The sequence below is a fragment of the Cervus elaphus genome, chromosome 2 (genome assembly GCF_910594005.1).
Source record: "Cervus elaphus chromosome 2, mCerEla1.1, whole genome shotgun sequence".
Lineage (NCBI taxonomy): Eukaryota > Metazoa > Chordata > Mammalia > Artiodactyla > Cervidae > Cervus > Cervus elaphus.
The window spans coordinates 30,062,799-30,087,836 of NC_057816.1; the positions used below are offsets into that span (position 1 = coordinate 30,062,799).

Genomic DNA, 25,038 nt, shown 5'->3' on the forward strand with positions numbered 1-25,038 from the left:
CTTCAGATGTGGTTTGATTGTGAAGTTTTATAAGTCAACAGAGTTTGTGTGTGTGTGTGTGTGTATCCTGTTTTGTATTTTTGTACACATACAGAAATATATATATATATATATATATTACTATTGTATATGCTTTGCTTTCTTTTATAGGATGGTTTTAACCTTATGTTGTTCTCTTTTATTTTATAAATAATGTCTATTAGAGCTTAGACTTAAATACCCTCGTATTACACTATCCAGAGAAAGAGAATATACTTTTTAGTTATTCAGAGGCAGAGAGGCAGATTTCATTACAGAATACACCAGTAAATATCTTCTTGTCTCTGGCCTGATGTTAATTAGATGTCCAAACCCACTACAGCTTCCCTGATAGTTCAGTTGGTAAAGAATCTGCGATGCAGAAGACCATTCCAGTATTCTTGGGCATCCTTTGTGGCTCAGCTGGTAAAGAATCAGCATGCAGTGAGGGAGACCTGGGTGTGATCTCTTAGTCGGGAAGATCCCCTGGAGAAGGGAAAGGCTACCCATTCCAGTATTCTGGCCTAGAGAATTCCACGAACTGTATAGTCCATGGAGTCACAAAGAGTCGGACATGACTGAGCAACTTTCACTTTCACTGAAACCCACTACAGTCATTTGGCTAGGGAGTTGAGATAGCATATTTGTTTTAAGAAATTGCCTCCTCATCTCTGGAACTTAGTGTTGAGATAATGTCTCCTAAAATGTATGGCTGATGTATGCATACAAACATGTAATGGCACTAAGATACTTATAAAATTTAATTTTGAGAAAAAATATGTTTGCTCTTATTTCCCAGTAAAAGCTTTACTAAACCTTTTAATTTTTTACATATTAACATTTACTTTTAATAGTGCTTTAACCAGATGTTATGCTAAGCTATACCTGTGTAATTTGATATCTAAATTTGGTCCTTTTACATATATTAGTCATTCAATTCCAAGTCTCTCAGAATTACTCCCAAGTATTAATGTTGAAATGAGCAGGAGTAGCATCAAAGAGTGATGTCCAAAGATAATCTAGGTGCTGCAACTTTATACTTTTATGACAGTGAGTAGAAGCAAGTAGAGCTTGTTGACTTCCTACCTCCTTAACTCAGTTGAAAAGTGAAAGGTTGAGATGATGGTTGATGATGTTTTGTTCTGTGTTATATCTCTTTAGTATTATCCACAGCTTCTATGTTAGTGCTGCTGAGCAGGGAGCATACACTTCATATATATACTCATAGATGCATTGAATCATACATAAAAAAGCAATCCTATTATTATCCATTCACCAAAATACCAAGTACACCCTACTGAGCATTTGAAAACATCTCTTTTACGAATTTATTGTCCACATTGGATAAATAATATAAACCACAAAATGTCTCCAATCTTCTAAATGGTCTCCAAACATTTCTAACCATAAAGCATATTAATAAATTTTAAGCACACATCAGTCAATATATGTATACATGTGGGTTATAAATTATACACATTCACATTTTTAGTGGTTAGGAGGACTGACTTTGGATGTAAATTGCATAGGCTTGAATTCCAGATCTGTCACTTTCCAGCTTTGTGACCTTGAACAAAATACTTATTGAATAATAAATCTATGTCTCAGTTTCCTCATCTAGAAAGAAATCGAAGCAATACTATGTACCAAATATTTGTTATGAGGAATATATACATCTATCTCACAGGTTTAAGCTGTTGTTACCATTTATTATCATGTCATTTTATTTCCATATTATGTGCATTATAAGCATAAACAACATGAAAGGAAAGCAGGAGTGAAACTTAAAAAATGAATAAAAGTAAGTTCTAATATATTTATATTAGAACAACCATGGAATATTTAAGAATAAAAAGGAAGACTACAGAGTATTTTATAATGTCACCTCTTTTACATTATTAAAATGTAGATTAAAGTGTAGGATTTCTAATGTTTTTCTTCCCACACTCCGGTGGAATGTCTCTTCTACTCACCATCCCTATTTCTGTAAATTTGCTGCAACAAGCTAGGTTGAGGGTTCTTACTGCTTCCAAAAGGTAGAGCTAATATCATCTTATTAATGACAAAGTAGCAAACATATTGTTAGAAGCTTGTAAAGATTTCTGACCTTGTTTTGCTGATGTCACCTGATAACTTATTGTAATGTTGGCTATTATTTCCAGCCCCCTCAATGACCCCCATCACTCTAGTTCTCTCCCAATCCATGTCCTCAACAAATGAGTCACAGTAGCCTTGTAAGTTTATCTCTGTGATGGTCAAAACACTAGGAAATGGCTCTGTTCTGAATTCTCCATTCAGAGTCTGTATACACACTTCTCTGATCTGGTCCTTGCCGGGACCATGTCCAGTTTAGCCTTTCCAAGCAAGAAGGCCATGCCAGAAAAGAGTCTAACTAGACATCATTATGCTGATACCTCTGTGGTGCTTCTTTTTCCTGTGTGTTATCAGAAGATTGAAGAGCTGAGACTTAAACTGATATTCAGAAGTCTGTACTGTCCCTCATACCTTCCTAATTTAACACAATATAGTCAAGGATTTGGTATTTTTAAATGTTGCTGACTCATTATGTCTAAGGCATGGCTAATTGTTAAGATTCAATGTCAATAAAAAAGGTTAAATTTTTTGTATCTTTGCATCTAAGCTATTTATCACATTTTGTATTTCAATACATCTTACAGAGTGTATGAAAAAGAGCCAAATTATTGTGGGATATCCTCAGAGGAAAGTCAGTATTTTTTTTTCTTTTTAAAAATGTATTTTATTCAAGTATGGTTAGCTTACAATGTTGTCTTAATTTCTAGCAAATTGATTCAATTATATATACATATATATGCATTTATATATACATATATATTTATATATATACAGTTATATATACATTATATATATATTTATATATATACACCTTGTGGAAAATTCTTCAACAAGAGATGGGAATACCAGACCACCTTTACCTGCCTCCTGAGAAATCTGTATGCAAGTCAAGAGGCAACAGTTAGAACCGGACATGGAACAACAGACTGGTTCCAAATTGGGAAAGGAGTACATCAAGGCTGCATATTGTCACCCTGCTTATTTAACTTCTATGCAGAGTACATCATGAGAAACGCTGGGCTGGAAGAAGCACAAACTGGAACTAAGATTTCCAGGAGAAATATCAATAACCTCAGATATGCAGATGACACCACCCTTATGGCAAAAAGTGAAGAGGAACTGAAGAGCCTCTTGATGAAAGTGAAAGAGGAGAGTAAAAAAACTGGCTTTCAAAAAACTAAGATCATGGCATCCAGTCCCATCACTTCATGGCAAATAGATGGGGAAACAATAGAAACAGTGAGAGACTTTATTTTTGGGGGCTCCAAAATCACTGCAGATGGTTACTGTAGCCATGAAATTAAAAGAAGCTTGCTCCTTGGAAAAAAAGTTATGACTAATCTAAAAAACCAGAGACATTACTTTGATGACAAGGTCCATCTAGTCAGAGCTATGGTTTTTCCCATAGTCACTTATGGATATGAGAGTTGGACTATAAAGAAAGCTGAACACCGAAGAACTGATGGCTTTTGAATTGCATTGGAGAAGACTCTTGAGAGTCCCTTGGACTGCAAGGGGATCAAACCAGTCAATTCTAAATGAGATCAGTCATGAATATTCATTGGAAGGAATGATGCTGAAGCTAAAACTCCAGAACTTTGGCCACCTTGATGCAAAGAACTGACTCATTGGAAAAGACCTTGATGCTGGGAAGGATTGAAGGCAGGAGGAGAAGGGGATGAAAGAGTATGAGATGGTTGTATGGCATCACTGACTCAATGGACATGAATCTGAGCAAGTTCTGGGAGTTGGTGATGGACAGGGAGGCCCGGCATGCTGCAGTCCATGGGGTCACAAAGAGTCGGACACGACTGAATGACTGAAGTGAGATATATATATGTATATATGGATGTATATATATATGTGTGTGTGTGTGTGTATACATACATTTATACATGAATTGAAGTGATACATACATTTATACATGATTTGAAGTGAAGTCAGTCATGTCTGACTCTGCAACCCCATGAACTGTAGCCTGTCAGGCTCCTCTGTCCATGGGATTTTCCAGGCAAGAATACTGGAGTGGGTTGCCATTTCCTTCTCCAGGGATATATGTGTATACACATTTTCATATATATACATTTTCATTTATACACACACATATATATACACATTTATATATATACACACCTACCTATATATACACATTCTTTTTCATATTCTTTTCTTTCTGGTTTATCACTGTATATTGAATATAGTTCCTTGTGCTATCCAGTAGGACCTTGTTGTTTATCCATCCTATATACAGTGGTTTGCATCTGTTAATCCCACACTCCCAATCCATCCCTTCCCCAGTACCCTCAGCAACTACACATCTATTCTGTATGTCTGTGAGTCTATTTCTGTTTCATAGGTAAGTTCCTTTGTGTCATATTTAAGAGTCCACATATAAGTGATATCATATGGTATTTGTCTCTCTGGGAAAATCAATATTTTGACTTGCTCCTGCTACTTTCTGTGTCTTGGTGGGAAAGCACACACACATATACATCAATGTAGCTTAGGTGTTATACTTGGTTTAAGATGAATTGTGAGTTTTGGACTAGATTTTTGGCTCCTGGGGCGGGGGGGGAATTATATTCTGAGTTGAATTATAATATCTGTTTGTTATAACTTTGTATTAGAACCTGTTGCTTGGAAAAGCCTGCCCCATCTATGTCTCTGGTATGTTTACTCTCTCTGATATGGGCAATTTTGGAGGCAACAATTTGTTGGGGTTTTTAAAATTTTATTTATTTATTTTAATTGGAGGCTAATTACTTTACAATATTGTAGTGGTTTTTGCCATACATTGACATGAATCAGCCACAGGTGTACATGTGTCCCCATTCTGAACCCTCCTCCCATCTCCCTCCCCATCCCATCCCTCAGGGTTGTCCTAGTGCACCAGTTTTGAGTGCCCTGTCTCAAGTGCCCTGTCTCAGGCATTGAACTTGGACTGGTGATCTATTTCACATATGGTAATATACATGTTTCAATACTATTTTCTCAAATCATTCCACCCTCACCTCCTCCCACAGAGTCCAAAAGTCTGTTCTTTATATCTGTGTCTCCTTTGCTGTCTTGTATATAGGGTCATTGTTACCATCTTTCTAAATTCCATATATATGCATTAATATTACTGTATTGGTGTTTTTCTTTCTGACTTACTTCACTCTGTATAATAGGCTCCAGTTTCATCCACCCCATTAGAACTAATTCAAATGTGTTATTTTTAATAGCTGAGTAATATTCCATTGTGTATATGTACCACAGCTTTCTTATCCACTTGTCTGCTGATGGACATCTAGGTCCTAGCTATTATAAACAGTGCTGCAATGAATATTGGGGTACCTGTGTCTCTTTCAATTCTGGTTTCCTCAGTATGTATGCCCAGTAGTGGGACTGCTGGGTCGTATGGCAGTTCTATTTCCAGTTTTATAAGGAATCTCCACACTATTCTCCATAGTGGCTGTACTAGTTTGCATTCCCACCAACAGTATAAAAGGGTTCCCTTTTCTCCATACCCTCTCCCACATTTATTGTTTATAGACTTTTTGATAGTAGTCATTTTGACCAGCTTGAGATGGTACCTCATTGTGGTTTTGATTTGCATTTCTCTGATAATGAGTGATGTTGAGCATCTTTTCATGTGTTTGTTAGCCATCTGTATGTCTTCTTTGAAGAAATGTCTGTTTAGTTCTTTGGCCCATTTTTTAATTGGGTCATTTATTTTTCTGGTATTGAGCTGCATGAGCTGCTTGTATATTTTTGAGATTAATTCTTTGTCAGTTGCTTCATTTGCTATTATTTTCTTCCATTCTGAAGGCTGTCTTTTCATCTTGCTTATAGTTTCCTTCATTGTGCAAAACCTTTTAAGTTTAATTAGGTCCCATTTGTTTATTTTGGCTTTTATTTCCATTACTCTGAAAGGTGGGTCATATAGGATCCTGCTGTGATTTATGTCAGAGAGTGTTTTGCCTATGTTTTCCTCTAGAAGTTTTATAGTTTCTGACCTTACATTTAGATCTTTAATCCATTTTGAGTTTATTTTGTGTATGGTGTTAGAAAGTGTTCTAGTTTCATTGTTTTACAGGTGGTTGACCAGTTTTCCCAGCACCACTTGTTAAAGAAATTATCTTCTCTTCATTGTATATCCTTGCCTCCTTTGTCAAAGATAAGGTGTCCATAGGTGCATGGATTTATCTCTGGGCTTCCTATTTTGTTCTATTGATCTATATTTCTGTCTTTGTGCCAGTACCACACTGTCTTGATGACTGTAGCTTTGTAGTATAGTCTGAAGTCAGGCAGGTTGATTCCTCCAGTTCCGTTCTTCTTTCTCAAGATTACTTTGGCTATTTGAGGTTTTTTGTATTTCCATACAAATTGTCAAGTTATTTTTTCTAGTTCTCTGAAAAATACTATTGGTAGCTTGATAGGGATTGCATTTGAATCTATAGATTGCTTTGGGCAGTATACTCATTTTCACTATATTGATTCTTCTGATCCATGAAAATGATATATTTCTCCATCTATTTGTGTCATCTTTGATTTCTTTCATCAGTGTTTCATAGTTTTCTATATATGTCTTTTGTTTCTTTAGGTAAATGTATTCCTAAGTATTTTATTCTTTTCATTGCAACGGTGAATGGAGTTGTTTCCTTAATTTCTCTTTCTGTTTTCTCATTGTTAGTGTATAGGAATGCAAGGGATTTCTGTGTGTTAATTTTATATCCTGCAACTTTACTATATTCATTGATTAGCTCTAGTAATTTTCTGGTGGTGTCTTTAGGGTTTTCTATGTAGAGGATCATGTCATCTGCAAACAGTGAGTTTTACTTCTATTCCAATCTGGATTTCTTTTGTTTCTTTTCTTTCCTGATTGCTGTGGCCAAAACTTCCAAAACTATGTTGAATAGTAGTGGTGAGAGAGGGCACCCTTGTCTTGACTTTAGGTGAAATGCTTTCAGTTTTTCACCATTGAGGATAATGTTTGCTGTGGGTTTATCATATATGGCTTTTATTGAGTTATGTTCCCTCTGTGCCTGCTTTCTGGAGAGTTTTTATCATAAATGGATGTTGAATTTTGTCAAAGGCTTTCTCTGCATCTATTGAGATAATCATATGGCTCTTATCTTTCAGTTTGTTAATGTGGTGTATCACATTGTTAGATTTGTGAATATTGAAGAATCCTTGCTTCCCTGGGATAAAGCCCTCTTGGTCATGATGTTTGATCTTTTTAATATGTTGTTGGATTCTGTTTGCTAGAATTTTGTTGAGGATTTCTGCATCTGTGTTCATCAGTGATACTGGCCTGTAGTTTTCTTTTTATCAATTTGTTTTTAATACCTGGCTGCCAGAAGTCTTGGAGCAAATTTGCAGCACAGTCCGGACAAATGGATAGAGCTCCATAGGCCCCATTACCAATGCCTCCTTTTGCTCTCACCACCCATGATCTACCTTCACATCCCATTCTAAAGACACATCTGTTTTCCATAGACCTTATGTTTTTTATTTATGTTTAAGCTTCTAATACATTTAGTGTTAAAGTTGTTTCAGGTCGTTTTGAGTTGTAAATACTTTCATATTCCAAAAACCTCAGGGAAATTCACCAAAAAATTAAAAAGAAGGTAACTGGATTTTCTTACCTAGAGGGAAGGAAGTGAGGAAGGATTAAGATAATCCTTGTCCTAGTGAGTTTCCAGAAATATTGAATTACACACATGATGTATGAATAATGAATTATAACCTTGCAGATGTGTGCATTTGCCAAAATTTTGTAAAATGGTTCATTGAAATCTCAGATAAAATGCAACTGCCTAACATCATGTCCTTTCTGTTTCCTTCATTCAATATGACTTCATGCATGTATGACTATGCATGCCTGTTTCTTAGAAGAAAAAAAATATGATTTTTGCTGTAAATACAGCACTGATTTCATCCTTTATAATCTTACCCACTTTAAGGTAGATCCTTGAGAAAAACAGCTAGGAACAGCTCCAGACTGAAGAGCCTGGATGGCAGAGCCAAATCAGGTTCCAGTATTTTGTGGTCTATATAAACTTGAGTTGTGGAGCATCATAATTTTTAAGTAAATTTAGAATCATTATATGGACTCTAGCCTCTTGTGTGAAAAATCTCAAATGAGAAAATATATAGAAATTAACTGTTACAGTTTCGTTTGGTGTTAGTCTTATGAGGAAGAACACTGTGACTTCTCAGGCCACTATGAAAAACCCCTCTGCTGTTCTCTGCTGCAGTTTACACACACTCTCAGCTTAGCAGTTAGAGTCTCATGATTTCATTTTACATGCTTGCTACCTCATATGTATTTTCAACCTCTGTATATAGATGATGTTTCCCTCTTAGTCTGAAAAAAGATTTATCACTTCATAGATACTTATTCAATGGACTGGATGTAAGTGAAAGCTACTCTAGATTCATGACTACCTCCCCCTAAGTAACCTTACCCGTTTTTTTTATGGGAGTTAAATTGAGAAAATAAATGACTTACAACAGATAAAATTCACTGTCTGATAAACTCTGATGCCTTTCATAGGTCTTCTGATGATTTAAAACTCACAGAACCGTTTTTATTTTCTATAATTTTGTAAATAATACCTATCTAATCCAGTAGCTGATCTTTTCAAAACTAAGACCAAAGTATGATAATATGACTCAGTACCTGCAATCCTATGAATACTTTTCTTAATATTTTTCTAACCTTTTGTCTCCCAAGATCTCTTGGGTAGATTTTACCAAGTTCAGTGAGTTCTTAGTAGAAGTAAATACTTGAAATCCTGAGAAATCATAGCAATAAGCTTTTGAAGGCATATGTGGTTTTTCTGTTGGAATCCATCCCACCTGTTCTGAAACAGGGTCCTTGAATCACCGTATCACTGTCCACCCTGAATTCATCCTTCAGTGAGAGTGCCCTAGTTTGAATGACAGGATTTGGGCTGAAACCCACACGTGGAGGGGGAGGGATGGAGGCAGGAGGACTTCTATCTATGCAGACCCCCTCTAGACTGCAGATAAAGAATGGCAGCATCACGAGGAGGATAGCTGCCCACCAAAGGGGTCCCTGAGAATAAAAACATCATGAGGTGCTTTGTGGGAGTAAAAAGGAATTCAAAACATAGAGGATTTCTGGGTGGCTGGTGACCAAGATGGTTAACTGGCACTGAGGCTGGTGCTGACACTCTTGCCCTCATCACACACAAGTTCCAGGGACCTCTCCTAGAGCCTGCAGCCACAGTGGGGGTGTGGGATGACCACTGTCCCACTAAGGCCCAGTCACTGCCCCTCTGTATCTTCCCTAACTCCTGTCCTAGGCCTAGAAACTGGGATAGAAGGGCAACTCTTCTTCCTTCCTTTGAGACTCAGTCCCAGGGACAGAAGCTAGCTCTGGCAGTGCCCATGGTAGCAGGCACGGTCAGAGGGCAAGTCTGGAGTGCTCTGCGGTTGAGGAATGTGGCTGGGACCAGGGCAGCCGTGATTCAGGGCCAGCAGGGTGGCCCAAGCCCAGGCCAGGATTGCAAGACTGAGTCTTATAGTCCCAAAGCCCTCCTGATGTGGGGTCAGGTGATCAGAAAGAGGAGGACAAGGTCAAAGGGGAGTCCAGTATTCAGAGCGTCTGAGTGTCCACTCACTTGTAGATGCCTCAAATTGGAAACAACTCTCTTCATCACCTCTCTCTCACTCACTCTCTTACTCAGAATGATTTATTTTTAAACAGTAGTATATGTTTAGAAGTGCTCATGTACATGATTAGGTTACTATTGAAGGACTACAGTTACCTACAGGAAAATAATTTTCCAAGAGAGTCAAGTGTGGAAAATAGCACCAATCAATTTAGGGGATGAAAACTATGCATGCACCTAAAGAATGCATATAGGTTTTCATAATCAAGAAAAATATCCTCACCCTCTCCTCCTGCCTAGGGCTTGCTCTAGGGAAAGAAAAAAAAAAAAAAAAAAAGGTTAATTAAGGACAGAGGTGCAGGGTGCTGCTTACCAGACTGTGAGGGAGAGAAACGAAGAGCAACAGACAAATAGGCACTTTGCTGGTTGGCTATACATAGCCTTGCTCCGTAGTGCCCAGGATGGAGATCCAGAGTGGGGATGTCCTGGTCACGGCAGAAGTGATAAGCCCCCTCTTCTGATTTCTGCCAAGTGAACTCAACCCCCTTGCCTCACAAGAACATGAGAGGAAGCCTTGTTCCTTCCAGTTTTAAAGGATTTTCATTGGCTAAAATGTAGGAGAAGGGCAAAAGTGAGAGGTAGAGAGAGGCTCTGAGAATGAGGGATTTGGGCCCTTCTGCAGGCCCTTTGCAGAGAAGGCAGTGGCACCCCTCTCCAGTACTCTTGCCTGGAAAATCCCATGGACGGAGGAGCCTGGTAGGCTGCGGTCCATGGGGTAGCTAAGAGTCAGACACGACTGAGCGACTTCACTTTCACTTTTCACTTTCACGCATTGGAGAAGGAAATGGCAACCCACTCCAGTGTTCTTGCCTGGAGAATCCCAGGGATGGGAGAGCCTGGCGGGCTGCCGTCTATGGGGTCGCACAGAGTCGGACACGACTGAAGTGACTTAGCAGCAGCAGCAGGCCCTTTGTGAGCCCTCAGAGCATCTACTCGTCAAGTATATAACTAGTATATACAGTAATCAGCGGTTGGTGGAGGCAGGACTTGAGAGCAGGTCTTCCAAATCTGAGTCTTTTTTAACAATACAGTTGTGATATTTGCAAAGATACAGAGATATAGTAGGAAAGAATTGTATTCATGTAATACTAAAAAAAAAATTTTTTTTTTAGAGTGAATACTATTGTATTGGTCTTCTCAGGGCACCGTAACAAACTACCACAGAATGGGTGATGTAACAGAATCTGTTTTCTCATGGTTCTGTGATTAAGGTAATAGCAGATTCAGTTTCTAGTGAGAGCTGTTTTTGGCTTGCAGATGGTAACTTTACACTGATTCTTGCCTCTTTGTGATGACGGACAGAGATCTCTGGTATCTCTTCCTTTTCATGTATGGACACCAATTCTATGGGATTAGGGCCTCACCTTTATGATCTCATTTAACCTCAGTTACCTCCCTAAAGGCTTTATCCCCAAATACACTAAGAAGGTGTGTGGAAAGGGATGTAGAGCTTCAACGTGAGATTTAGGGATGGGCAATATTTAGTCCGTAATTACTAGAAACACAACTGATGGTTCTGTATCACAAATATTTTCAAAGACTTGAGCTGGAACTTTGCAACTAGATGTTTTGATCCAGTGAAGCATTTAGTGCATATTCATCTGGAATAACATTTTCTGTAGCTTAAACAAATGACCACATAATAGGATATATTTAACCTGAATTCTAAATGAATTTCAATAGTTTTCTTTTTCTTTTTTTAAATTCTTTGGCCGTGAATGACAGATATTTAAAGTGGAGAGGGAAGATTATAGAATTTACTAAAAAAGAGTTACCTCTCATTTTACAGGCCCAACAGCTTACTGATCTGGAACAAAAATTAGCTGTAGCAAAAAATGAACTGGAGAAAGCAGCTCTTGACCGGGTAAGTTGATTACACCCATGAGCCATCACAACTTTGGTTATAGCAGATGAAGCTGGGGTATACTCATTGTTTCCCTTCTTTTATCAGTGCAGTTCCAGATGCTGTGCTTGCAAGATGGTTACAGAATTCATGAGCATTTGATGCTTTCTTTTGAAACCCAATTCTTTTCTTCTTTTTGCTGCTCCAGTAAATATACTTAAGGTTGAGGCTCTATGATGATTGCATGGTTTTATTTTTCACCTTACTGGTACATTTGTTCTATAACATAACAGATAGACATACTTTAAAGCATCAACAAAGATGCCATGTCTTAAATTTGCATGGCTGAGTTGTAAAGCAAATGTAAGTAGTCACTGATGGTTTTTATTTTGGAAATCTTAAATTTCTGGAGGAAGAGACATCAAAGAATGTAGTTCTCTTGGCACCTCTGTTTATGTAAAAATAATGCAAGAGTGGCTAGCATTCTGTCTTTATAACAGCTGTATTGAAATAAAACTCATATACCATAAAGGTCACATTTTTAAAGTTCACAAAGTTGTACTTTCATCAGCATTAATTCCAAAAGGTTTTCTTCGCCTTCTTTTATCTTATTTCATCTACTTCATTTTATTTTTGTCAATGTCTCATTGTGTTACAATTATATATGCTCAGAAAAAAAACCATAGTTCCTATCTGATACCTACCTTTGCCAGTATCAATGCTCTTCATGTGAGACATACATGGAGAATAGGGCATTGGTATATAGAAAGGGAAATAAAAATATAGAGGGAGGAATTAGTCATAAAATTTAGAATTATGGTCCTGTTGGTTTATACTTATGGTATTTGGCAAAATTTCTTAAGGCCTCCTTTCATTTTTCAGTCAACTATGTAAAACTATAAGAAGTAAATATTCCTTTTTTTTTATCTAGTTCATTTGAAGAAAAGAGTAAAATTTTTGAAATTATTTCTCTGTTCACTCAGCATCCATTTATTGAACATCCAATGTAGTTTTATCTCATTTCTAGAACATATATCTAGCAAATATTAATACAGGGAACTCTGACTGAAAACTAAATCATAGTGTTTCAGACTTGGAAATACAAGCACCTACACTGCTCTCAATCAGATGCATATAAAGTCTATGCTGAAGCAACAGGGCCAATTTTGGAATAATTTGCATTTTAACAAGTTTTCAATGCATCCTCTGCCTGAAATCTATTCTTGATTAGATTAGACTTAGCAATCATTCTAACAGTGGAAAAATAGACCCTCTCTATATATCATATGGGGAATTGTTGGTTCATTTATACACAATAAAATTATTTCTAGACATATAAAGAGAGAATGCAATCTGATCAATATAAAGAAAATAAGAGACAGGTCTCATTTTATATTTATCGAAGTACTTAATGTAATAGTTAATAATTTTAGGGAAGCCTGCCTACATTTTTGTAGACTAGTTCAAATATAATTCACCTTACCAAGATTCCAGCTTTAGGAGGTTTTTGTTTTTTTTTTTCCACTTTAGGAAAGAAGAAGTTTATACCAATTATGCTAATTTATGACCATATCCAACTCATGCTGCATAATATTATTTTTAAAATGGGAAATGATTCTTTATGGGATTGGTAGAATCAGAAAATCAGAGATATGTATAATTAGGAAGTCCACCTAGATCATCTTTTTATATTTCCTTTCTTTGGTATCCCTGGCAAAATCTCTGCAGTATGTTTTACGTTCTAAAAACATTGAATTTCCAAGATTCTGAGGCAGGCTGGCCCCCTTCTTAGATTTAACAACTGTGACTGTTGGAATGTTCTTCATAACATTAAACCTTTCCCATGATGTGACTTCAAATAACCCATTTAGTCAGTGAGTGACTAAATGGGTTTGAAATGTTTTTTGTGTGACCACCGTGTACCAGGTGCTAGGAGAAACAGAAAACACTGCATCCCTCACAAGTTTTGGGGGCACCGAAAATTAGGAAATAATTATATGTGGAACCATAAAGTCAGAGAAACATGAAGAGTGAATATGTATATTTTAAGTACATGTGTTATAAAAACTAGTGGTGTCACATGATAATCATGCACAATTTATAATTTGTCCTGAGTCACAGAACTTGAAGATAAAATAATTTTCCCTCCTTTGTCTTATCCACTCTGTGTCTTCCTCCTCCCCATTTCTACCACCACCACTATTTGTTAGCTCTCACTAAGCCAAACTAGATTTGGGATGAGAGGCTATATGCTGTAATATTTAATCAAGTTCTCCAGAGTCAGTCTGTGTTCAGATCATAACCCTTTCACCAAATGACCGTGTTCAAATCCCTCAAACTCTTTATACTTCACCATAAAGTAGAATGATAATAAAATTGACTTTATAATGATGATGGGAAAATTATATACATCCATAAAAGTAAAGTCCTGAGATTTCTTGGCACATGAAAAATACTCAATAAGCATAGTAATTACTATTATTACTGAATGAGAACCTAGAGAGACTGCTTCTCTGTGATAATTTTTCTCTTTAGCCTTCAGGATCTTGTCACTCCATTTGCTGCAGTGAACTATAAAAGCACTGCATATTACCAGAGGTTGATTTCAACAAATCTCATGTAAGATACATATGAGACTCATAAACTGTAGTCATAAATACAGGTAGAAATGCTCGCTCACTTCAAAAATGGATACAAAAATACAGTTTAATGAAATTGCTCTTCACCTCTCTCCATCACTTTTATATAAGACAAGACTTTTTAAAATTGTCTTCATGTGTTTAGTTCCAAAGAATATTATATCTGGGCCTCAAATAGCCTTAAATACCTAATAAATATTATGAAAACAATATCTTCACACTCTAACTTGTTTCTCATTTCATACTTCTCATGAAAGAAGTCTCAGATTACCATCCCAATAAAAGCAATAATAATCTCAGGATCTAAGAATCAATCTTCATTTTCTAAACAATCAGTTATTTTATGGCAATATCTTACGGAACTTCCCCAATGGCTCAAAATGTAAAGAATTCACCTGCAATGCAGGAGACACATTGATTCCTGGGTTGGGATGAATGATAGCCTCAGCTACTGAACTGTAAAAATATCTTTATGGTGTGAAAAATCTCTCTCTCAAATTCTTATATTAGAAGTTTCTTTTGCATCTGATCCTCACAAAATTTGACCCAGGAAAGTATGCATTATCGTATCATATTATAGATGACACAGGCAGGTGATCTGCACAGACTCCCAGGACAAAATAGTAAAAGAGCAAGAACTCTTCTTGCAACAGTGTATCTGGCACATGGCAAGAGCATAATAAATTGTTGCTGATTAAACAGGTAGATGAGGATCTAACTTCATAAATTAACATACTTGCTATTCATCCTACATGCAAGGGCCAAAGTATGTAGAACAGAGAAATAAAACTGTTTGTCAAATGACCTTTGAGGATTCAGAGGTAATTTCTTGGTGAAATAAAGGTAGGGGAAGGGGAAAGCCTTTGGATTCCCAGTCCTTCATGATTTTTCCAAAGACAGCTTCCACTGGTGCACAAGCATCTCTCTCAGGATTTCACATCATGTAAATAAATGAAGACAGACATGAATATTACCTTGTGAATTTTTTAAAGGAGATACGAAATGAGGATACTGTTGTCTTTGCCATATGTATCTAGGCATCCCCACAAAAATGCATTTTTCTTGAGAAAACTACTCATATACAGATGTGAAAAAAAATAGCTTCTAAATCTTGCACCATCCTACAAACATATATATAAATAATAATTTCTTACAAGTTTTACATATGCTATAGCATAAGCACTGGTATTTTAATGTCCAAAATAATACATTTATATTACATATAACATACATATATATTACATATATATACATACATACATATAACATACATATATATTACATACAGGGTGAAATGAAAAGTAGTTCGTTATTTTCTCTATAAAACTTACAGATTTCCTTTATTTATATTTTAACAAATATTTGTTTATTTATAAACCAGTGATACTGCAAAAAAAATATATATATATATTGGCCCAGTTGTATAGCACAAGGAACACTGATTAATATTCTGTAATAACATAAGTGGAAAAAATTTGATAAAGAATAGATACATGTATATGTATAACTGAATCACTTTGCTGTACACCCAAAACTAACACATCATTGTTAATCAACTATGCTCCAATATATAATAAAAATTAAAATATATCAGCCCTCAAAGAACTCACATTGCATGTTGTTGTGTAGTCACTAAGTCATGTCCAACTCTTTGTGACCCCATAGACTGTAGCATGCCAGGCTTCCCTTTCCTTCCCTATCTCCCGTAGTTTCCTCGAATTCATGTTCATTGAGTCGGTGTTGGTGTCCATCCATCTCATCCTCTGACTCCCTCTTCTCCTTTGGACTTCGATCTTTCCCAGCATCAAGTCTTTTCTAATGAGTTGGCCCTCTGAATCAGATGACCGAAGTATTGGAGCTTCAGCATCAGTCCTTCCAGTGAATATACAGGACTGATTTCCTTTAGGATTGACTGGTTTGTTCTCCTTGCAGTCTAAGAGACTCTCAAGAGTCTTCTCCTGCATCACAGTTCAAAAGCATCAATTCTTTGGCATTCAGCCTTCTTTATGGTCTAACTGTCACGTCTGTACGTGACTACTGGAAAAACCAGAGCTTTGACTATACAGACCTTTGTCAGCAAAGTGATGTCTCTGCTTTTTACTATCATCTGTAGGTTTACCATAGCTTTCCTTCCAAGAGCAAGGGTCTTTAAATTTCATAGCTGCTATCACCATCCACAGTGATTTTTAAACCCAAGAAAATAAAATGTCATTGCTCCCACTGTTTCCCTTTCTATTTGTCATTAAGTGATGGGACCGGGATGCCATGATCTTAGTTTTTTGAATGTTGAGTTGTAAGCCAGCTTTTCACTCTCCTCTTACACCCTCATCAAGCGGCTCTTTAGTTTCTTTTCACTTTCTGCCATTAGAGGGGTGTTACCTGCATATCTGAGGTTGTTGCTGTTTCTCTCGGCAGTCTTGATTCCAGATTGTGAGTCATCCAGTCCAGCATTCACATGATGTACTCTGCATATATGTTAAATAAGCAGGGTGACAATATACAGTCTTGTCCTACTCCTGTCTCAGTTCTGAACCAGTCCATTGTTCCATGTCCAGTTCTAACTGTTGCTTCTTGACCTGCATACAGGTTTCTCAGGAGGCAGGTAAGATGGTCTGGTATTCCCATCTCTTTAAGAATTTTCCACAGTTTGCTGTGGTCCACAAAATCAAAGGCTTTAGTGTAATCAATGAAGCAGAAGTAGATGTTTTTGTAGAATTCCCTTGCTTTCTCCATGATCCAACCAGTGTTGGCAATTTGATCTCTGGTTCCTCTGCCTCTTTGAAACCCAGCTTGTACATATGGAAATTTTTAGTTCACATACTTCTGAAGCCTAGCTTGACAGGTTTTGAGCATTACCTTGCTAGAATGTGAAATGAGAGCAGTTGTATTTTAAACATTCTTTGGCATTGCCCTTCTTTGGGATTAGAATGAAAACTCCTGTGGCCACTGGAGTTTTCCAAATTTGCTGATGTATTGAGTACAGCACTTTAACAGCAACATCTTTTAGGCTTTTAAGTAGCTCAGCTGGTATTCCATCACCTCAACTAACTTTGTTTGTAGTAGTGCTTCCTAAGGGCCATTTGACTTCGCATTTCAGGATGTATGGCTCTAGGTGAGTGATCACACCATCATGGGTATCTGGATCATGAATACCATTTTTGTTTAGTTCTTCTTTGTATTCTTGCCACCTCTTCTTAATCTCTTCTGCTTCTGTTAGGTCCTTGCTGTTTCTGTCCTTCTTCATGTCCATCCTTGCATGAAATGTTCCCTTGATATATCCAATTTTCTTGAAGGGACCTCTAGTCTTTCCCATTATATTGTTTTCCATTTCCTTGCATTGTTCACTTAAGAAGTCCTTCTTATCTCTCCTTGCTATTCTCTGGAACTCTGCATTCAGTTGAATATATCTTTCCCTTTCTCCCTTGCCTTTCATTCTCCTTCTTTCCTCAGCTATTTGTATAGCCTCCTCAGACAACCACTTTGCCTTCTTGTATTACAGCCTCCTTTACAATGTTATGGACCTCCATGAACAGTATGAAAAGGCAAAACGACATGACACTGGAAGATGAGCCCCCAGGTCAAAGGTGTCCAATATGCTACTGGAGAAGTTGTTGTTGTTCAGTCTCGAAGTCTTGTCCAACTCTTTGCAACTTCATGAACAGTAGCACGCCAGGCTTCCCTGTCCTTCATTATCTTCCAGAGTTTGCTCAAACTCATGACCACTCAGTCAGTAATGCCATCCAACCATCTCATCCTCTGTTGCCTCATTCTCCTTCTGCCCTCAATCTTTCCCAGCATCAGGGTGTTTTCCAGTGAGTCAGCTCTTGCATCTGGTAGCCAAAGGATTGGAGCTTCAGCTCCAGCATCAGCCCTTCCAGTGAATTTTCAGGGTTGATTTCCTTTATGATGGGCTGGTTTGATTTCCTTGCTGTCCATGGAAAGCAAGGGACTCTCAAAAGTCTTCTCCAGCACCAGAGTTCAAAAGTATCAATTCTTCTGCACTCAGCCTTGTTTACAGTCCAACTCTCAGATCTGTACATGATTACTCAAAAAACCATAGTTTTGACTATATGGACCTTTGTCGGCAAAGTGATATCTCTGCTTTTTAATATGCTGTCTAGGTTGGTCACAGCTTTTCTTCCAAGGAGCAAGTGTCTTTTAATTTTGTAGCTGCAGTTACCATCCACAGTGATTTTTGAGCCCAAGAAAATAAAATCTGTCACTGTTACCACTTTTTCCCAATCTGTTTGCCAGGAAGTGATAGGACTGGATGCCATGATCTTAGTTTTTTGAATGCTGAGTTTTAAACCAGCTTTTTCACTCTCCTCATTCACCCTCATCAAGAGTCTCTTTAGTTCCTCTTTGTTTTTTGCCATGAGAGTGGTATAATCTTCATATCTGAGGTTGTTGATATTTCTCCTGGCAATCTTGATTCCAGCTTGTGAGTCATCTAGCCCAGCATTTTGCATGACATACTCTTCATATTGGGGGAAAAACAGAGGGCAATCACTGATAAAAGAATGAAGAGGCAGGGCCAAAGCAGAAATGATGTTCAGTTGTGGATGTGTCTGGTGGTGAAAGTAAAGTCTGATGCCGTAAAGAACAATATATAGGAACATGGTATGCTAGGTCCATGAATCAAGATAAATTGCATGAGATGAAGCAGGAAATGGCAAGCTTGAATATCAACATTTTAGGAATCAGTGAACTAAAATGGACAGGAATGAGCAAATTTAATTCAGATGACCATTTTATCTATTACTGTGGGAAAGAGTTCCTTAGAAAAAGTGGAGTAGCCCTCATAGTAAACAGAAGAGTCTAAAATTCAGTACCTGGGTGCAATCTCAAAAACGACCAAATCAGTTCATCTCCAAGGTAAACCATTCAACACCACAGTAACCCGTCTATATACTCCAGCCACTGATACTGAAGAGCTGAAGTTACCAGTTCTATGAAAACCTACAAGACCTTCTAGAGCTAACACCCCCCAAAAATGTCCTTTCCATCATAGGGGATTGGAATGCAAATAAATGAAGTCAAGAGATACCTGGAGTAACAGGCTAAGTTTGGCCTTGGGGTACAAAATCAAGCAAGGCTAAGACTAACAGTTCTGTCAAGAGAACACACTGGCCACAGCAAACACCTTTTCCCAACATTGAAATAGAAATAGATAAAACAATAAACATTAACAAGAAGATAATTTGCACTTATGACAAGGGCTGCAAAAGATAATTTAAGAACCTTTGTGATAAAGACTTTGAGATAGAAGTGTCCTTTGATAGAGTAATCAGTGTTTATGTTTCATAGAAGATAATATGTGAGCTGAACCATACATTTTAAGTAGAAGTTTCCTATGTAGCTACTTGGAAAGAGAGTTCTGCAGGCAAAGAAAACAGCAAGTGTAAAGGTTCCTAGATGAGAACGAACTTGAAACGTTTGATGGACTATAAACAAAAGACACTGTGACAAGCAGGATATCCTTAAAGACTTTGCATTTTATTATCAGGTGGCAGAGGAAATGGGAAATGTGGTTTGGTGTGGGATGAAGATCAAGGGCAAAAATAAGGCAGAATCTCACAGGGGATATGTTGTAAGATCTAGGGCAAACTATACTTTGTATAAGTCACATCATATTTCATTAGGTGACATCTTGTTCCAGTGAACTTTAAAGTGAACAGTGGCCTTACCTGCAATTTTAAAACAGACAAAAGCTAGCAGTATAAATCAAAATGTAATGACATTGTGGTGTAAAATCATTGTCTTGGCCTTGCTCATGGATGGGCCAAGCCAAACCTGAGTAGCGTCAATTACAGGCTTTATTTAGTTAGAGGGATTAACTGGAAAGATGTGAGCTTTTTTTTTGGTAGAAAGATGAACAAATTAGGGAAGCATTGTTCACAGAAATCTGTGGTCTCTGACAGGTAAAATCTACAGTGTAATGAAGGAGTGAATCCAGAATCTAATATAGGAGGCCAATTCACAAGCTTGTGATCCAAAAAAAGAAAGGAAGTAAAAAGCTATGAGATTAAGAATAGGTTGAAACATAAGAGGAAAGATAGCTTACTACAATGACTATGAAAGGTGAGGAGTTGGAGGTTATACCTGTGTATTGTTGATTCTGCTATCCAAGTTGACCCTGAAAATGTCAGGAGGCCTGGATGAGCAGATGAGACGATTTCACCCATGTTCAAATGTATCAATTGCTCCACTGGGAATTTTGTCTTGCCTAAAGAATGTTTACTTAAAATGAAGTATTAGCTTGATGCCATTCATTGTTTACTTTTGACATCTGAGTTTAGCAGTTGCTCAGGAATTTGTCTGTTATGTCAACATATACATATATATTTTGTGCCTTTCGTAGATTTAACTTTTATATATATACTTTGTTGAGAGAAGCCATGATATGAATGCAGTGAATCAAATAACTATCAAATAATTCCTGCATTATCTGAGCATTGAAAAATCTACATTTCAAAGCCATGTTAACTTTGAGTCCTGGCCAAGACCTGCCTGATATTGTCACATTAGCTCTATTTGCATTATCTAACTATATTATGAGAAACAGAAAACATACTCAAATTGTTCAGTGGAAGCTGGAACATCTCACTCCAGAGAACAGCACCCACACTTATTCTGCAGTAATAGAAGGTTAGGACCATCCAAGATTATAACAAAGACTCAATAGGAAGAGTAATCTGAATCATTACTTCATTTCTTTTTATTGAGATAGCTTCTTTCCCTGACAAAAAAGAAATAACATTTTCAACTAAGTATTTATTAAAAAAAAAATTTTGTGTGTCCTTTCTCATGTGTCATGGATTATGTTAGGTGCTAGCTATACAGTTCTGAACAGACAACTTTTACATATATATAGTAATAAATTAAAATTAGTGATAAATTATATAAAGAAAACAAACATAATCAGCCATAGCAAGCATCTAGCTACTCAGGCAAGCAAATAAAAGGGACCATTTTGAGTATAAGTTTATTATTCAACTTAACTCCCTACTGTGCAGTTAACAAAGCCCCTCCATCCTATTTCTTATCAGACTTTATTTTGTTCTTATCAGATTTTTATGAACTGTGACAGGGCAAGGTTAATGTGAAGGAAATACATGTATGTCCTGTTTCTTATATATTTCCAGCTGCTGCTCTTACTGTTGCCTTTTTTTAAAATCTCATGATATGACCAAAAAGAAAGATTTCTTAAATTGCTATTCTAGCAATATACACTCTCATCTTAAAGATAAATCTTATACCACATGTTAGTAGGAAACACAGAGAACATTGGGAAAAATCAAAGCCATAGTCACTCTCAAGAAATTGACCACAGAGGCTGTACAGGAGACAATAGGTAGGAGGGGATGCTATCCGTAGATGTATTCCTGACATCATATACAAAAGGCAGGAGTTTTGTTGGGAGTATACTGCTGTGACAGGAGAAGACAACAGACTTTTCTGCTTCATTCATCCATTGGATCCATTGGATCCATTGATGCAAACATGGAGCTACACAAAAAGGGTAAATGCCAATTGTGCCAGTTCGTCCAGGGATATGACTCCAGCAACTATTCTCTTTTCTTCTTCTCTCTTGCCCCAGAGGCCACATTTCATATCTTGAAGTGGATATATGTATGTTATTGTCTTACTAGGGCCTATATGCTCTCCCCCAGTTACCCCTGTGTTACCATGAGATTTCCTCAAGGTTATGTGTCTCTCTTCATTTTGGTACCTGGTGACGACTTTGTCATTGGTACTCAACTTTACATCATTTTAAAACCATATAAGCAATTTAAAATATTTTTAGCTGTGGGATCTGGAGGTTGGATGGCAGTTGGAGATGGTTGTCTCTGTATAGTTCAGTCTACCTTGAAATATATAAACCTAAAGAAAAAGTAGTTCTGCAATAAATGCTGGAATGGGTGTGGAGAGAAAGGAACCCTCCTACACTGTTAGTGGGACTGTAAATTGGTACAAACACTGTGGAGAACAATATGGAGTTTCCTTAAAAACTAAACATAGAACTACCATATGATCCAGCAATCCCACTCCTAGGCATATATCCTGAGAAAACCATAATTCAAAAAGGTGCATGCACCCTAGTGTTCATTGCAGCACTGCTTATAATAGCCAAGACATGGAATCATCCTAAATGTCCATTGATAAAGGAATGGATAAAGAAGATGTGGTACATATATACAGCAAAATACTACTAGGCCATAAAAAAAAGTGAAATAATGCCCTTTGCAGCAACATGGATGGACCTCGAGATTATCATGCTAAGTGAAGGAAATCAGACAGAGGGATACAAATATCATATGATACAACTTGTGGAATATAAGAATGATACAAATAAACTTATTTAAAAAATAGAAATAGACTCACAGGCTTAGAAAATTATGGTTACCTAAGGGGAAAGGTGGAGTAAACTAGGACTTTGAAATGAGCATATACACACTGCTGTTATATGAATAAGATAACTACTAAGGCCCTACTATATAGCACTGAGAATTCTACTCAATATACTGTAATAACCTATTTGGGAAAAGAATTTGAAAATGAAGGGGTATACGTATAACTGAATCACTTTGTTGTATACCTAAAAGTAACACAACATTGTAAACCAAAATATATTCCAATATAAAATAAAAATTTAAAAAGAAGAAAACAGTCTAGAACCTGAAATTTTGTTGCATTCATAGTAAAACATAAATAATAATGCCAGTTTCACATATGTTTGATTATCACTTACAATCACATCTGAATAACTCCTACTACTTAACAGGACCCAAGGAAATAAGAGTTTTGTCATTAATTGAGTAAAGATACAGGCTGATTTGAGAAATACAGAAAAGCCTACATCACAAGAGGACTGATTTGTAATAAAGGAGGTTTATGATAAAAGAAAGATGGCAGATGCTAAAAGGATCCATTTAGAGTGACTCTAGAGTATATTTCCTTGCCAGCAAGGTATCATGATTGAAATCATGTCAAGTCAAGGGGAAAAAAATGTAAGCTATGTCTCTGAATTTCAGTGATCAAAATATATCGTGAAACACATTAGTTCCTAAAAAACAGACTGAGTGTGCATTCCATGGCATGTTATCATGGAATTTATGTTGGGCAATTATGTATTAAAACTAATATGTGTTTGGGGAATGGGTATACGCTAGGAGGAAAGGGAGAATCTAATCAGGTGAATGATGACCGAACCACATGTAAAAATTGTGATCTCTCTTGTTTTTATAGGAATCACAGCTGAAAGCAATGAAAGAGACTGTACAACTCTGCCTCTCAACTGTTTTCCGTGATCAGCAGCTTCCCCATTTGAATCCCTTCAGGCCGTATGGAACTCAGATATCAGTCCCAACCATGATAACTGACTCTAGGACTGCATATATAAGCACAACAGCCAAGGTACACTTTATTTGTGCTTTGAAATCTAAAATCAAATAAGGTACTTTCTTGACTTTGATCTGTATTATCATCAAAGTGAATCCAGGTAAGAGAGCAAATTCATTGAAAAATCAGGAAGTAAATGGGAGATAGTAAACCAGTTTGTAAAGTTTTCATAGTCACTTGGAGAATGTTGGAAAACAAATTTTCTTTATAAGAGAACAGGGTGTTTCTTAGGCAGAATTATTATTATCATCATTATTTTATAACATTATAAGAAAATATCTTGTATTATATTCCAATTTACACCAGGAGTTTATTATGGAAAATACTTTCTTCTAGGGTATAACCACCATCCTTACAAAAGTGGATTTTCAGAAATTAAGTCTGTAGTTCTCAACACTGTGACTATACATTAGAATCACTTGGGATAGTTATTTAAAAAAAAAAAAAAAGTCTTACTACTTGGGACACACCTCAGACAAATTCTTCCTGGTTTGGCTCCAGTCATCATTAGTTTTTAAGAGCTCCCTAGGGGATTAGGAGGGCTTCCCTGTGGCTTGGCAGTAAAGAATCCACCTGTCAATGCAGGAGACATAAGTTCCATCCCTGGGTTAGGACGATCCCCTGGAGAAGGAAATAGAAAATAGAAACCCACTCCAGTATGCTTGCCTGGAAAATCCCATGGACAGAGGAGCCTGGTAGACTACAGTCTATGGGGTTGCAAAAGAGTTTGATGCGACTTAGCAATTTAAACAACAACTACTTAAGCAAATCCCTGCCATCATTCTACTTTATACAGGACAAAGAGGGCGTTTCAGTTCCACTTTTGTTTCAATCATCAGAATCTTCAGTTTGCAAGCTCTACTTTTAAATAAATATTGACAATCTGAAATCATTATTAAAGAAAGGAGTTTAGTTTCAGGCAGTATACTTGAAGGTGCAATTCTTTTATCACTTGCCTCAAGATCACTTGCTGTTGAAATAAATGCTATAGAGAGGAGTCCAACTTCTAAAGCAAATCCGTGGTGGGCTAGAGGAAGGTGGACAAAAAACCTTGAGGACCACTGTTACAAATACCTACCAATTCATTACATTTGGGGATGTGGCCAGTCTGTAGATGAGGGAAATGCTATTTTCAGGATGAAGAGTCAAAATTAAGTAAAACAGAATAAATCTACTGTTCTGTTTTTCTCCTGTAACTGGTTGATTTCTCAAAAACATATTAATCTGTGTAACCTTCTTTTTCTGTCAAAATCATTTGAAATAAGTATTTCCATTTTATATTATCTTCTTTGTTTTTATTATGTAATGAAGGATCTCAAAAAATTTAGGCCAATATTTTTCACCTTTACATCTCTCT

General features: G+C 36.9%; 1 protein-coding gene across 3 annotated transcripts in view; it reads left to right on the forward strand.

The window, feature by feature from the left end:
- Nucleotides 1–25,038, forward strand: part of LUZP2 (leucine zipper protein 2) — a 476,756-nt gene that overhangs the window by 407,336 nt on the left and 44,382 nt on the right. For 2 of the 3 annotated variants that reach the window (XM_043875294.1, XM_043875276.1), the window contains exons 8-9: nucleotides 11,587–11,661; nucleotides 23,529–23,696. In XM_043875294.1, the coding sequence (XP_043731229.1) occupies nucleotides 11,587–11,661; nucleotides 23,529–23,696 (243 nt within the window). The remainder of the gene's footprint in view (nucleotides 1–11,586; nucleotides 11,662–23,528; nucleotides 23,697–25,038) is intronic. The other variant, XM_043875284.1, reaches the window with a different exon arrangement.